Here is a 15,288-nt window from a genome sequence, read left to right on the forward strand (position 1 = left end):
AAATTTACCTCAAGAAGGGTATTTTTGTAAGATAATACATAGTTGAGGGGATGGTTGTAATTACCCAAACATGAAGAGGGTTTTCGTAATTTGACCATAAGTCAGGGGTGGCCGTATTTTGCCCTTATAACAAAATGAGTTTTTTAGCAATTAGAATAAACACAGGGTGCTAAATGCAATAAAACATAAAAAGGTCACAACTGAAACTTGCAATAACTGTTGAAAATTCAACTAACGATTATCCGACAACCGAAACCGAAACCGAATCTAGTACGAAAATTCATGCTTTACAATGAAGATTGCATTTGCCTGAGAATAATACAGAGAAGATTCCCCAAAAACACACACACACACACCCCTCACTAAGAACACTGATCTACGCTCTCGAAATTTCTTACCAAGAAACGAACCGGGGAAACCAATTCGAACCCAACATTTTTCCCTCCTGGCGAAAAAAGGTCCCACGAGAGAAAGCAAAAAACAAACAAACCAAATAATGGAAAAAATCGAGCAATTTTTTTTACACATTCGTCGAGCCGACAAAAAAGAAAAAGAAAAAAAAAAAAAAAAAAAACTCATACTAAATAATGCTCTCGTTCACAGAGTCGTCTCTACTTCATTTGTTTGCATGTCGTCTTCCGTTTTCCACACTACATCCTCGAGGCAGGTCGAAAGGTTTTTATAGAACTGCATCCGTAAAATCACCACAAAACAGAATATTCTTTTTTAGCCGATACTCTCGAAAAAAAATTCGATAAACCATTACAAATTAAATTATTTTCGGAAGAATCATGTTTGTACCTTGTGGAACTCCAAAGTATCTCCCTTTGATTTTCTAACCTCGACAATATGCATCGAAGGCGCAACTTGAAAAACCTGATTTAACCACATAATACGCCTTAGCAAAAATACGAAAAATGAAGATATGATCAAAATACTTTGGCCAAATGACGGCCAACCCCCCGAGGTAAGATTAAATTACGAAAAAACCCCTTTTATTTGGTTAATTACAACCACCTCCTCAAATATGTGTTGTTTTACCTTTAATAGGTAAATTTTACACCGTAAGGGTGGACGAGTAAGACAATACATAGTTGAGGGGTGGTTGTAATTACCAAAAAGTGAGGGGTTTTTTCGTAATTTAATCTTACCTCAGGGGGGTGACCGTAATTTCCCAAAATACTTTGAATAATAATTAACCAACCTCAGTGGAAACATTAAGATTGCCTTTTCTTCCAGCTTTCGAGTTTTCAAGCCTCATCTGAAAAAAAAAAATATTTATATAGAAACAAATTAAAAATTACCAAAATAAACGGCATTTTAAAGGGCTTCTTTTATTTATATAGAAAACTCACTAATTTAATTACCTTGTAATTCTTCTTGTGAACATCGAAACCGAGTGGTTTTACAGCTTGTTCGATCTTATTGATTATCTCGTTAGCTGGGCATCTTGATGTGAACCTCGTTTCCTTCTTGTACCCCTGTTAGAATAAGGCATACGTTTATTTGTTGTCGGAATTCGAGTGTTCACATTGTATATAACGAAAAAAATCGAGTACATAAATACCTGTTCTACACCAAATAAATTCTCGAGATTGAGACCTTTCGACATGGAAATTAACTCAAATGCGTTCATCGGAGCTGGCTTCGTCTCTTCCCTTTTCTCCGTCACCAGATACTCCTGTTGTCGATATTTTTTATGAGAAATATTTTCATTTTCACAAAAAAAAAAAAATTAAAAAAAATAGCAGTTAATTAGTTGGTCCGTGATGCTCGATAAATGTTACCTTAGAATCCTTAAACACGGCTTCCACATCGTCCAAATTTATGTCTTCTTTCTCGTCAAATACCGGCTGTTTGTAGCCTTTCTTGAACCACTCGTCCACCAGTATTTCAGCTATCGTGATCCGCTGGATAAACGCAAAATGTCGGAAAAGTTAGAATCGGATAAATTTAATAGAGCAATTTGAACACTAAATAAATTAAATAGTTTATTACTTTGAGAGGATTTGGTTCGAGTATTCGAGCAATCAACTTCATCGCTCCGAACGAAAGCCACGGAGGACAAGTGAATTCAGCAGCAGATATCTGCACATCGAACACGAGAAATAGGTGAAATTTTATAAATTAAAAAAAATTAAAAAATAAAAAAAATAAAAAATAAAAAATCAAACACCTTAATTGCCAAAAATTACGCACCTTTTTATATAGATTCATAACATTCGAATCGTCAAAAGGCAAGTAGCCGGCAAGCAATACGAAGAGTATCACTCCACACGACCACAAATCTGCAGTAGCTCCATCGTAGCCTCGATCGTTCAGAACCTGCGGCATTTTTTAAATAATAAATAACATATATTTATTAAAAAAAATTGCATAATTAAATTAATAACATACCTCGGGAGCAACATAATTCGGAGTTCCACATGCAGTATGCAACAGACCATCGTCCTGCCAAATTAATATTCATAATTAATTTCATAATCATAAGTAAACGAACGTATACCAAATTTTACGGTTCCGACAATATATTACCCTGACTTGTTGGGAAAGAGCACTTAATCCAAAATCGGAAACTTTGAGGTTTCCAGAAGCATCCAATAGTAAGTTCTCCGGCTGCACCGGTAAAAAAAAACATAGTAAGATAACGGAATCTTTGACGGAATATTCCAAAAAGGTATATTAAATAAATATACCTTTAGATCTCGGTGAAAGACTCCTCTGCTATGACAATAATCAACAGCATGAATAAGCTGCTGAAAATATTTTCTCGCTTCGTCTTCTTTCATCCTTCCGTTATTTACCTTCACATTTGCAGATCCAGATTCTTTTTCAGACAGATGATTTTTTTTTTTACATGTCTATAGACTTTATACATGCTTTCGTAAGATACCGAAAAAATGTCAATGTTTTTGCAAGATAAAAAAAAGAGAATTCGGTCTTACGATTTTATCGAAGAGCTCTCCACCAGTGACGAATTCCAAGACGATAAATATCTTGGTCTTACTTGCCATGACCTGCAATTAACATCGGAAAAAAAAAAAGTAAGAATTTAATGAATGGATATATTCCCTGAATTGCTATTAGCTTGAAAGATTGAATCTTTGGTACCTCGTACAATTGAACGACAGTTGGATGTTTTATTAGTTTCATTGTAGCTATTTCCCGCCGAATCTGCAAAATCCGTAACCATAACCGCCGGACAAGAAAGTTAGTTGACCATGCAAAGAAAGCATTAATACTAAATATCCATCTTTGTCAACATAAGTTGATTGAATCAAATTTATTAAAAAAAAAAAAGATTAACCTGGTCAGCCATTTTGTGCTTAAGGACCTTATCCTTGTCGAGAATTTTGAGGGCCACGTGTTCTCCCGTCTCGGAATTTCTAGCAAATTTAACTTTTGCGAATGTGCCCTCGCCGATTGTTCGTCCAACCTCATATTTCCCGATTCTGCGTTTAACTTTTGGTTGATTCATCAGCAATTCCGATCTTCAACAACTCAGCAAAAATTGTGGTCTACAAAAACGAATTTCCTGCACAAGTTGTTAATTATTTTTAGAGAACTACTTTCGAGCAACGGTACTGAAAAACCTGTCCGAATATAGTCTCCGTCTTAAACGGAGATCGTAAGTGTGAAACACAGTTATATATACATCTACATTGTGGCCAATTTGATAAAATCGAGAAGATTTATTGGACATAATCCACTAGTATATATCTTACTGGCAACACGATGAACCGAAACAATCAAGAAACGTAAAATGCCGACGATACGGGGAATCAACTGAAACACAACGGCAACGTATTAAAATACAATAAAAATCCAGACCTAGGGAAAAGTGCAAGTGTGTGAGACAATGCAATCATTATCAATGACAAGTGACAACACTGCTAATTATAGTTACAAGATCAAGAATTGATTGCATCACATTAGTATGGGCAATAATAATAAACAGAAAAACAATATCACAAATTAAAAAAAAAAAATTAATAATAAATTCTTACAATTACCTCGGCAAGCAGACAGCAAAAACCCAACTCCCAGCTCGCGCGATTATATCTGAATCCAAACTGGCAATTAATTAAGCCCTCAAATTTCTTTTCTTTTTTCCAAACAATTCACCAAAGAATTCCCAAATCCAAGAAAATATCTGGAGATAATTAAGTAAAGAAAATAAATTAAAATAAGAACTAAAGTAAGCAAATCCCAGAAGAACACTCTCGAGTTTCCGCATGCATATCACTTCAACACACACACACATATATATAATATATAATATATACCTGTGGGAATTAAACAGTAACCGTGCAAGAAACCAAGAAAAATATGAATTCTTAAAGAGCAAGTGGAAGGATAAGAGAGAGAGAGAGAGAGAGAGAGAGGGAGGATATGGTTGAATAAACAGTACAAAGATTGAAGCTTTTTAATGATTGATGATCGATTATTATTAGAACATAGAATAGAAGAGAAAAAGCGGCTCTTGGAGTGTGAATGGGTCAACAAAAAATCTTCAAGTTTTTCTGACTGCTAAAAAAAATGAAATGGCCCTAAAATGCAAAAGGGCGTTAAAAAACCAGCAAGCAGAAAAAAAAAAGAAATTCAAGAATCACCCCTTCTCCCACTGCTTCAGCTTTCAGACAGTTGAATAAATAAATGATTTTTAACAGTTGGGTTAATTTAGTGGAAAGTTCCAGGAAATTGTGGTGATGACAATGGTTGTTGGAATTACAGATGAGGACAACTGATATGGAAACAGAGAGCAGATGCATATTACATCTCCCAAGAAAAAAGCAGAGTAAATGCACAGGGGTCGTACGTAAGTTTTATGACAACAACAACCGCACTTATCTCCATTTTTTCTTATTTATATTTATTGATTTGATAAGCATCTGCATTTATTTGATTGAAGGCCGTGTTTGGTCGTTTCAAATTATATGGCATTATTTAAGATTTTTTTTTTTAATGTATGTATTTAATTAAATTACTCAATAAGACTCAATAAATCTCGATAAATTAATATACATGGCTAAATAATATTTTTTTTCTCGATTCTCGGGGAGAATGTGCTAAAAGTTAATAATTTGCTAAATTTATAAGATGATACACGTTCGAAAAATTTAGGAAGGCCGGTATAATATATAAATTAATATTACCTAAAAATAATTCTTAAATTACATAGTCGAATATATATTTTATAGATGTATGAAAGCTTAATAAAATATGATTTAATTGGTTAGAATTTCTGGTATAATTTTCTTATAACTCAACAGAAAATTGTTCAATAGCATTGCTGCTTTAAGAGCTTCTGTTTGAAAAACGAGTTGTACATTAAACTAATAGTACTATGAATAATATATACTAAATTTAAAAAAAAATGTATTAATTAAAAAAATTAATAAGTTATTAAGTAATGTATAAACTAATAATTATTAGTTTATCGATCAGTTACCATTTCGTTAAATTAATAGGATTTTGATGGTTTCAATTGTATTAATTTGAGGTTTAATTGTACATTAAATGAAGTGATAAAAAAATAGCGTTTAAAAAATGTGGACTAACAAGTGTAAAAGTGGAAAATTATATTGAAGTGTTATATTTAAATTTTGTTCTCATAAGTCATATCTCAAATGGATTTTGCATATAGCCTCCAAAAATGGGCAAATTTTGTTAAATGAACTTTGCCCTTTATAATATAAGGGTGCATTTGGATGGAGGGATTTGGGGAGGGATTTCAAATCCATAATAACAAATCACTTGGACTTGTTTGGATTGAGGGATTTGGAGATGGATTTCAAATCCCCACCCCTCATTTTTAGTTGTTTTTTGAGAAATAGTGGTGGATTTCAAATGACTCCAAAATTGGAGTCATTTCAAATCCATTTCCCAAATCAAATCCCTCCCTAAATCCCTCCATCCAAATGAACCCTTATATTATATGTGATTTTTCTATTTTACAACATATGTTTTAATTTAATTTTCATTTCAACTTTAGAGAAATGTATTTTTTAGATTCTTCCAAAAGAATAAAAAAAATAAAGACTCTGTTTCTTAAAAAAAATTAAAGTTCGATAACAACTATAATATAATATATTATATAGAAAATAGTAATATAATAATCATAATTAATGATAATATTAAAGATTTTCAAATTGATTTTTAAAATCGAATAAATTGTCAATCGTACAATAACTAGTATTATATACATTTTGTGTTGTAAAATTAAATAAAAAACACAATAATATATTATATTTCTCATTTTACAAAAAAATACATTAAGCTTTTCATTTTATAGAATAATTATTTTGAAATTAAAACAAGAATATTTGACTTGATAGGGGTAATTTAGTCTTTTCCAGTTTTCTATTCAAGGGGTTATGTGCTAATTTTATACCATAAGGGGGTCATGTGCAAAATTTCAAAACCACAAGGGGGTTATGAGGCTAATTTCATACCATAAGGGGGGTCATCTGCAAAATTTCAAAACCACAAGAGGGCTATATGCCTAATTTCATACCACAAAGGGGTCATGTGCAAAATGTCCAAACCACAAGGGGTTAAGTGCTATTTAAAATAATTTTCTTATGAATTAAATTCCAAATTTTTGTGAGAAAAATGAATCGAACCCCCACCAATATCATTAAATATTAATTAATTTATTTTAAGTTTTACCGTCTATTTGGTTCGTACACAAACACAGCCTATGTCAAGCTGTCTGTTGTCCGTACTTGAAGCTTTTGAGTGGTGTACGATTTTTCTCTCTCTTAATCATTTTTCATATTTTCATAAATAGCTGCTAATACAAAATATATACTATATTATATCATAAAATAAGGTGAGAAGAAACTTTCACCAAAATCATGAATCACATGTCAACCAAGCTTAATATATCTAATAAAAGAATAAAATAAAAATCAAGCTTTAGTATATATGGCACATTGCACCAAGTCCAGAACAAAATATTTTAGACGATAGAGATTAGATGGAATTTTTATTTTTTATTTTTTAATTTATTTTAGGGTAAATTATGAAAATTCCCTATATTTAGGTTAAATTATAAAAATGCATTCACCTATTTGCAATTACCAAAATCATCCTAATACTAGTTTCTCTCTTACACCAACCCTTTTATGGTGTAATTTTCCATGAAGTCTTTTTTCCTTGAGGGAATATTCCTAAGAAAATGGCTATTATATCCCTAAAAACAGTCTTTTAAATATAGTTGACATTGATAAACCATCTTCATCAACATCACATTGCAGTATTACTAAGGCAATGTTTGGTAGTATTTTGATTTTGTTTTCATTGATTCCCCAAAACAAAGTTATATTTATTACACTTCTCAAATAATTTTCTCAAAACAATCTCAAAAGTTTCTCTCTCCTTCAGACATGATGTGACTGCTACACTAAAATGATTTGACTGCTACAGTAAAAAAATGTATTCACTAAAAAACAAATAAATGTCACTTTATCTTTCAATTTTTTCTTCTAAAATATTTTTTTCTAACACTTTTAAACATGATGTGACTGCTACAGTGTATTTTGTCTCATTCAAAAATACAAACAAACATTATTTTCATTCTCAAATTCTTCCCCCAAAACATATTTCCTCAAATGAAATCAAAATAAGTTCCAAAACGCTTCCAAACATTGCCTAAGCTTTCTAAATTACTAAGCTTTCTAAATTGCACAAATACCTTCAATTTGTTCCACGTTATAGGGGTAAAATCGTCATTTTCAGGGAATATTCTCTGGTATCAAAAGATTTCGTAAAATCCACACCATAAGGGGGTTCGTGTAAGACTGAAACAAACGTCATGAGGATTTCAGTAATTATGGATATGTGAGAGTGTTTTTCGTAATTTAGTCTAAGTTTAGGGAGATTTTGTAATTTTATTATTGAAAATCTGTTTTTTTTTTTTTTTTTCTTTTTTTCTTTGGAGACAAATGTTATTCGTTATAGAAATTAGAAATTCGTCGTGTATTTACAAAGACCTTATTGCTTAGTGGGCTAATAAAGTTTAGGCTACGTTTGGTTATAAGCATTGTTAAGGATTAAATAAAGCCCATATAGATTCCTCAAAGCCCATATCAAAGGAAATTCCCTCCTCTGTCAAACACTGTCCCCCCTTCACCAGAACTCCCTTCATATTTTCTCTCTCTACACGAAGCCTTGAATTTGAAGGAATTTCAAAAATTCGCCATGGGTTCCGGTAAATTACAGTTATTTATTTCTACAAATAATGCTTCCGTTGATCCCCTTTTAGCTCAATCATGCGTTTTACACTTGTTTTTTCTCGTATAATGTGCTTAATTTTGACCGTACAATGCTGCTGCAGATGCTGATATGGAGGATTACGGGTTTGAGTATTCCGACGAGGAGCCAGAAGAACAGGATGTTGATATTGAGAATCAGTATTACAACTCTAAAGGTACGATTACTCTTATTTTTCTGTATTTACTCTGTGATTTTTTTTCTCTCTCTATATATTTGGGGGTTTTTTGTATATGACAAGTTTGCTTGTATTGTGGGTGGGTATGTGTGTGTTTATGTGTACGAAATTAGTATTAGGTGAGTTGTGCTGTGAGGGTGGAGAGATTTATGGCTCTTTTTTCTGCACTTGCTTTTGGGGTTGTATGAATTTTCATGTATATATGCTGTTTTTCACTGTAGGTTTGGTTGAATCAGACCCGGAAGCTGCACTTGAGGGTTTCGCAGAAGTTGTGAATATGGAACCTGAAAAGGCCGAATGGTGATTTCTTGTTGATTTTTTTTTTTCGTCGTTTCTGTATCTTGATTGGCAATGGTGTAGGGGTTAATATAAGAAGTTACGGAGACGAAAAACGTCGAAATATTTCAATTTTTTGCTAAACGCCTTGCAAACCCATGGTTAGGAGAAGTGTGTTCATGATTATATATATATGATGTGTGATGATGCAATAGAATTTTTTCTCATTTATATTGCCTGTTCGAAATCGTTGATCTCGTAAGTTGAAGACTAATTTGTAGGTTCATCAATGAAAAGCTAGAAAAATTGTTTGCTGATTGTATAGTGGAATTCGATATCTAGAAATCTTCCCTTTCATTGGTGATGTTTGATTTGTTTTCTTCTATGTTCAGTTTATTTCTTCTTTATTTGAATGATTGTATCTAACAAAATGGGATTTGATTATCTGAATTAATAAGTAGTCAGCTCCTAGTTAAGTGTTCATGGCCAGTCTCTATGAGATCACCATCTTCAAGTGAAGCTAATAATTCGTATGCTTTTTTCATGCCTGCATGAGAATTTTGTATCTAAATATCCGTACTTACAGTTCCATTATCTAAATTTAGCTGTTGTATGGGGCTAGATGTACAAGTGCTCCTGATTTGTTCCCAGAGTTGTTTAAATGACCTGCAATGCGTTTTGCAACGAATTTTTTTAGATGTAGCTTCTTCTAATTGGTGTGCGGGTTACACTGTTCTCTGGATCTATTGCAAATAAAATTTCTTATCTCGTAATTTTACAAAGTTACAGCTAGTCGTAGTTATTCATTTATAGAGATGATAACTGTGTTAGATCTAAGGGATTACATGTTATCTTGTTATAATGAATTGCAGGCTGAAATCATGTTGAAGCTAACTGTAATTGTCAATATGTTGACTTGTGTTGTGGCTTCGTATATCTTGAATGAGTACATGCTCGTTGACTCTACATTTTTCTTGTTTGACTTCAGGGGATTTAAAGCTTTGAAGCAAACTGTTAAGCTTTATTATAAGCTTGGGAAGTACAAAGAAATGATGGATGCGTACAGAGATATGTTAACTTATATTAAATCTGCAGTGACTCGAAATTACAGTGAAAAATGCATAAACAACATCATGGATTTTATTTCTGGATCTGCTGGTCAAAACTTTAGTCTGCTGCAAGAGTTTTATCAAACAACCTTAAAAGCCCTTGAAGAGGCGAAGAATGAGGTAAAAAAAATCATTTTATTTGAATCTAGTGATTTTTTTTTTTGTTGTTTGTGAAAAAGCTTCACATGCCCACTTTTTTCTCTACAGAGACTGTGGTTTAAGACAAATCTGAAATTGTGCAAAATATGGTTCGATATCGGTGAATACGGACGGATGAGTAAGGTAAGTTTTTGCTTTTTAGAATGCAATTTGTATTATATGTTTATATTGAAATTAATTCAACAAATCCAATCAGATACTAAAGGAGCTTCACAAGTCATGTCAAAAAGAAGATGGTACGGATGATCAGAAGAAGGGCACACAGTTGTTAGAAGTGTATGCAATTGAGATCCAAATGTACACCGAGACGAAAAACAACAAAAAACTGAAGGTAGGTTTGAATAATGCATTTCTACTTTCTGAAAAGAAAATTTTATCGAACAAAACACATTTTGGTTTCTTGGCTCTTCAGTGTTATCATCCATTGAGTTGTTCCAAATATATTGCAGGAATTATATCAAAAAGCATTATCAGTCAAATCTGCTATACCTCATCCGAGAATTATGGGGATAATTAGAGAATGTGGTGGAAAAATGCACATGGCAGAACGACAATGGCCAGACGCGGCTACTGATTTCTTTGAAGCTTTTAAGAACTATGATGAAGCTGGGAACCAGAGACGCATCCAGTGCTTAAAGTATGTCTTGAATTATTGACTTTGTTAATGCCTAAATATGCATATGTGCTTATTGTTGAGTGATTCTAGGCTGAAATCTTGTGCTCTCATGTTGGCATTTGTTTTATATCGATGTAACTGTGTTAACATAAGTGTTGTCGTTCAATGTAAACTGTCAACTACTTGGCTAAATACACATGCATATACATTTTTTTAACTGGAAGAAGATTGCACCATGAGTAGTCATAATAATGACTGAGATATTTTATTAGGATTCTTCTGATTCAGCAATCGTTACTGTACCAGCTCAGACACAATATCTTTGGAAGCTGCTATTTTTTGCATCCCTATCATTGCAAGTTACTCGCTTCTGGTTTTATTCTTGCATTTTACATTAACATTTTAAACCTTACAGCAATATTGTAGATATAGGGTGATGTAGTTAATTCTATTATGAAGAAATAGTTACATAAATATCCTTCTTTAGACACTGAATTCGATTTTAGTTTGCTGCTCTCTTGAACTCCAGTTGAACTCAATTAAGTGGTGCCTGTGTGTCAGGTATTTGGTTCTGGCAAATATGCTGATGGAATCAGAGGTCAATCCATTTGACGGTCAAGAGGCAAAGCCGTAAGTTGTTAGTGAATTTTAGAATCTTACAGAATATGAATTTGAGCCCCCACTGACTTCATTTTCTCTGTAGATACAAAAACGATCCGGAGATTCTGGCCATGACAAACCTAATCGCAGCATATCAAAGGAATGAAATTTTGGAGTTTGAAAAAATTCTCAAGGTATTCAATTGTCTTAATATTTGCATTCTGCATGTTAGAATAGAAGCCTTCTCTTCCCAACATCTTATTTGTATTTGTTCTGGAGTAATGTGGTGGGAATTTTGCAGAGTAACAGAAGGACAATAATGGACGATCCATTTATTCGAAATTACATCGAAGATCTTCTAAAGAATGTGAGAACACAAGTGTTGCTTAAGCTCATTAAGCCGTACACAAGAATTCGGATCCCCTTCATATCAAAGGTGAAAAAGCAAGAGTCTTCTGAACCTTTTTCCTGTTTCCCTCTTGCTCATTTTTTTTAATCTTTTGTTTCGATTTTCCTTGAGTAATCCGGATCCCCTTTATATCAAAGTGCTAAGTCTGTTCTTCATGGCTGGTAAAATTAGTCTTCATATGAGAGGATTGAATTTTTCCAAAGTCGATTTCAAAGCTTATGCACTAGTTATTTATCAAGTTGTATACACGCAGTGGCGACGATAATACTACATTACTCGAACAATAATAGATATGTATATAAAATACTAGGTTCTTTCAAGAAGTGGCGAGGGGGCGATGGCCCCCCCGTAGCAATTGTATACGTCATTAAAGATCCATTAACGTAAGATTAACATTAATGACTTGCAGGAGCTTAACGTGCCAGAGAAGGATGTTGAGGCGTTGTTGGTGTCCCTTATCTTGGATAATCGAATTGATGGGCACATTGATCAAGTGAATCGGCTATTAGAACGTGGTGACAGGTCGACTTTTCAATCTCTACTATCGTCAGTTTTTTTTTTGGTTTTTCTTTTGGTAGAATAATATTATAAATATTTGGGTAATATGGATGCAGGTCGAAGGGAATGAAGAAGTACACTGCGATAGACAAATGGAACACACAGCTGAAATCTCTGTACCAAACTGTTGGCAATCGAGTTTATTGAGACTGTTAATAGATGTGCATCTCCTTTTATCAGACGGTGTTGAGTAGTTATAGCTTGTGAAACTTTGAGCATAGAAGCACTTTCAGCTTTCCTTTTTGTTAATGATTGAATGAATGTTCGCAATTTAGGTTAATCAGCCTAATTGCGTAACTGAATCGCGTTCCGTCTGCACATTGGTTCTGTTTTTCGTTCTATTTTTTTATAATATATAATTTTGGTTTTCACATTTCAATTGATTCTGTTTTCTGAGGAGCATCATCAATCATCATCCCTTCCTAATTGTTTCATCGAATGTTTGGAGTTTATGTCGTAAACTTGTCCCGGAATTTAATTCCTATCGTTAAAAAATATATTACAAATATGAAGATAATATAATCTAAAATTTCAAACATGAAACAATCTTATAATGCGATAAATAATGGAATTAAAAGAAAGTCTTAATACTCCACAAAGTGGTGAAGGCAATAAAGAAGGAAGGTAATAGATAATAAGAATAGAGTTTGTTATTTGTCCCACATCGGTTGTGATAGACAAAAATGCAAGAGAAGTAGACTATAAAATAAGAGGGCCTAACATCGTAGAAGCTCATACCTTTCTCGGCCTTTTGGCTAAGATCAAGTGTAGTATCTGTTCTTATCAGTTTAATATCTGATATGTGGGCCATCGGCCCACACGATATTAAATTAATATTTTTAGGGGGAGGGCCCACCAAGACAGCTTGCTGTCTGGACCTTCGTGCGTCGTCCATGCGTTGCACTACTGCACGGGCCTGGCGCACCCCACCCAATTCAAGTTCAAGATTATTTGTTGCAAAAATAATATGCTTTTTATTATGTAATCATCGTTCAGTTTCCTTTTCAATATTATTTGTTGCAAAAATAATTTACTATTTCTTATGTAATTATCGTTCAATTTCCTTTCAATATAGATAATTATAGTGATAAATCATAAAAGTATAGTTAAATATATACAACCAAAATGTATCAATCGTCCAAATGAAATATCAAGGCAAATGTTGCCCTGAAGTAAAAAAAAATATATAGAAAAAATTAATAAAATATCCTTGATATTATTGTTTTACAATTAATTAATTAAGAGTGATAGATGGTTAAAAATCGAAAATAATGCAATTAATGCTCCAATGAAAATCTAGAATGATGATTTGAGGCAAGAAAAACTCTATAAGAGGAGAAATAATATGGGACAGAGTCAAATACGACAGAAGAATGTCTTTGTTTAAATTTACATATTATTAATTCCCTAATTTTTCATTTAAGCAAGGCCATCTCCTTTAGCCTCTAGTGGAACACCCAATTTGGCCTAGAATCACTTTTCTTGTTATTACATATAATCCTGCAGACAAGCAATCTAAATTTAGATGAGTTAGTTTGTTTTCTCATGCAACAAAGCTTAAAAACACAACCCCAAAACAGAATTGTTTATAAATAGACACACATGAGGACAATACAATAACAAATTTTTTTTCCTATACTAACTGAAAAAAAAAAACATAATCTTAGCACTTTTGTTACTATAAAATGAAACAATTCAGTATCTAATCAAATATCATACACACAAAAAAGCAGAGAGTATATATTACAATGGCACGATTCCTAGTAATAGCGTTTCTTGTTCTAGCGTGCGCTATGGAGGCTGCCCAACGGGCAGAAGGGCAGTCACAAATCGCGCAGTGCCTTATAGGGTGCGGCCAGACAACGGGTTCTTGCGTGTTGGGTTGCGGTACGTCGAGCCCGCTTTCGTGCCTCCAAGCTTGTGCAACTTCAAATATCGGATGCATCACTTCTTGCTTGGGCACCACAACGAAACCAACCAAGCGTGGTTGATTTATTCATAATTTATGTAAAATTAGTTTGAGTTAAGGCTATTATTGTGTGTGTTGATGTAATCTCTCATCATGGTCTTGAATAAATAAAATAAGAAGCTATTTATATATCATTTGATCTTTTGTAATGGATAAACCGATGCGACATGGCCGGAAAAAAACATTTTAATTTTCTGAGGTAATGCTTCAAAACAATCAATAGCCTCGTCGGGCAATAGTTGTCGGACCATATATAGTCGTCATGGGACATGCGTTTTTCCACCATATTTCTCGACTTACCGTCATGATTTGAAAGGTCATGCCTTTTTTGATATAATTCTTGCAATAAATTCAACATATTTGTTATGTTAAGTATATATTTTCCTCAGCCCAAATTTCGGACCGTCATGAAAATCGGGTTGTTTCCTATTTCTTGATCTTTTAGTACCCTCCTCGAGTTCGAGCGTCTGCGTATACACTCATTTGTCCTGTATTTTAATGAGCTAAGCACATAATTAATTGCTCGAACGCATATCCTTCTCAAGAAGTATGAAACTCAAGACAAATATGCACATGTTATCTTCATTCACCGGTTCGTTATTAACAACCACAACTATAATGAGTTTCAAAGCCTAAGAAAAAACACAATAAAATTACACGCACTCGGTTATTCTTAGAAAGTCTATCCAATAAAAACGGTGCACGATATGCTGTCAACTCTTCAAGGACAAGAAAAAACTACCACAATTCTAGTGAATCATCACTTAAAAGAATGCATTTTCACCAATTTTCTTGGAATAATAACTTCCATGCTTCTTTCATATTTCCCTCGACTGCACCAACTGTGTTATTGTCCCACATCGATAAAGAGTTCATATAATTGAGAAGAGAAGTGAATATAAAATGGGAAGCCCTTCGGCATCAAAAAGCCACGCAGCTGCGCGGTAAACACATAGCGAACTATTCTTTCGCCTTTTACTAAAGAATACCGTGTGTTTGCCGCAATTCAAGCGGCATACGCCATTTTTTGTAGGGTGTCTCTCTTTATTGAGTGACCCCATCCAATTACAGTTTAATACTTGCATCTGATTTGTGTCTATTAGTAGGCTCTATGAATTATATCATCTAAACAATTTT

The 15,288-nt window shown here is 33.3% G+C and overlaps 2 protein-coding genes and 2 non-coding genes across 4 annotated transcripts; 3 read left to right on the forward strand and 1 right to left on the reverse strand.

The window, feature by feature from the left end:
- Positions 1-194: 194 nt before the first annotated feature.
- Positions 195-4,845, reverse strand: LOC105958673 (CBL-interacting serine/threonine-protein kinase 3). The gene is made up of 16 exons (XM_088813957.1): positions 4,287-4,845; positions 4,014-4,153; positions 3,308-3,535; positions 3,112-3,174; positions 2,946-3,017; positions 2,697-2,804; positions 2,536-2,616; positions 2,398-2,451; positions 2,200-2,325; positions 1,999-2,088; positions 1,788-1,910; positions 1,568-1,681; positions 1,368-1,481; positions 1,205-1,261; positions 802-876; positions 195-687 (listed from the first exon to the last, which is right to left on the reverse strand). Exons 3-16 carry the CDS (start codon positions 3,476-3,478, stop codon positions 598-600), a joined length of 1,338 nt encoding a protein of 445 aa, XP_088670083.1. The 5' UTR covers positions 3,479-3,535; positions 4,014-4,153; positions 4,287-4,845; the 3' UTR covers positions 195-597.
- A 3,201-nt stretch (positions 4,846-8,046) lies between these two features.
- On the forward strand, positions 8,047-12,561 carry FUS12 (proteasome family protein). The gene is made up of 12 exons (XM_012982992.2): positions 8,047-8,215; positions 8,342-8,434; positions 8,677-8,755; positions 9,720-9,960; positions 10,048-10,122; positions 10,196-10,330; positions 10,449-10,636; positions 11,177-11,245; positions 11,319-11,409; positions 11,517-11,651; positions 12,034-12,146; positions 12,239-12,561. Exons 1-12 carry the CDS (start codon positions 8,206-8,208, stop codon positions 12,327-12,329), a joined length of 1,320 nt encoding a protein of 439 aa, XP_012838446.1. The 5' UTR covers positions 8,047-8,205; the 3' UTR covers positions 12,330-12,561.
- Positions 12,562-12,916: 355 nt separating this feature from the next.
- On the forward strand, positions 12,917-13,112 carry LOC148765429 (U2 spliceosomal RNA). Its single transcript, XR_016030016.1, has one exon. It is a non-coding gene; the product is annotated as a U2 spliceosomal RNA (small nuclear RNA).
- A 1,974-nt stretch (positions 13,113-15,086) lies between these two features.
- Positions 15,087-15,208, forward strand: LOC148765430 (U5 spliceosomal RNA). The gene has a single exon (XR_016030000.1). It is a non-coding gene; the product is annotated as a U5 spliceosomal RNA (small nuclear RNA).
- The last annotated feature ends 80 nt before the right edge of the window (positions 15,209-15,288 follow it).

This window comes from Erythranthe guttata, chromosome 14, assembly GCF_056151865.1.
Source record: "Erythranthe guttata isolate IM_541 chromosome 14, IM_541, whole genome shotgun sequence".
NCBI classification, from domain to species: domain Eukaryota; kingdom Viridiplantae; phylum Streptophyta; class Magnoliopsida; order Lamiales; family Phrymaceae; genus Erythranthe; species Erythranthe guttata.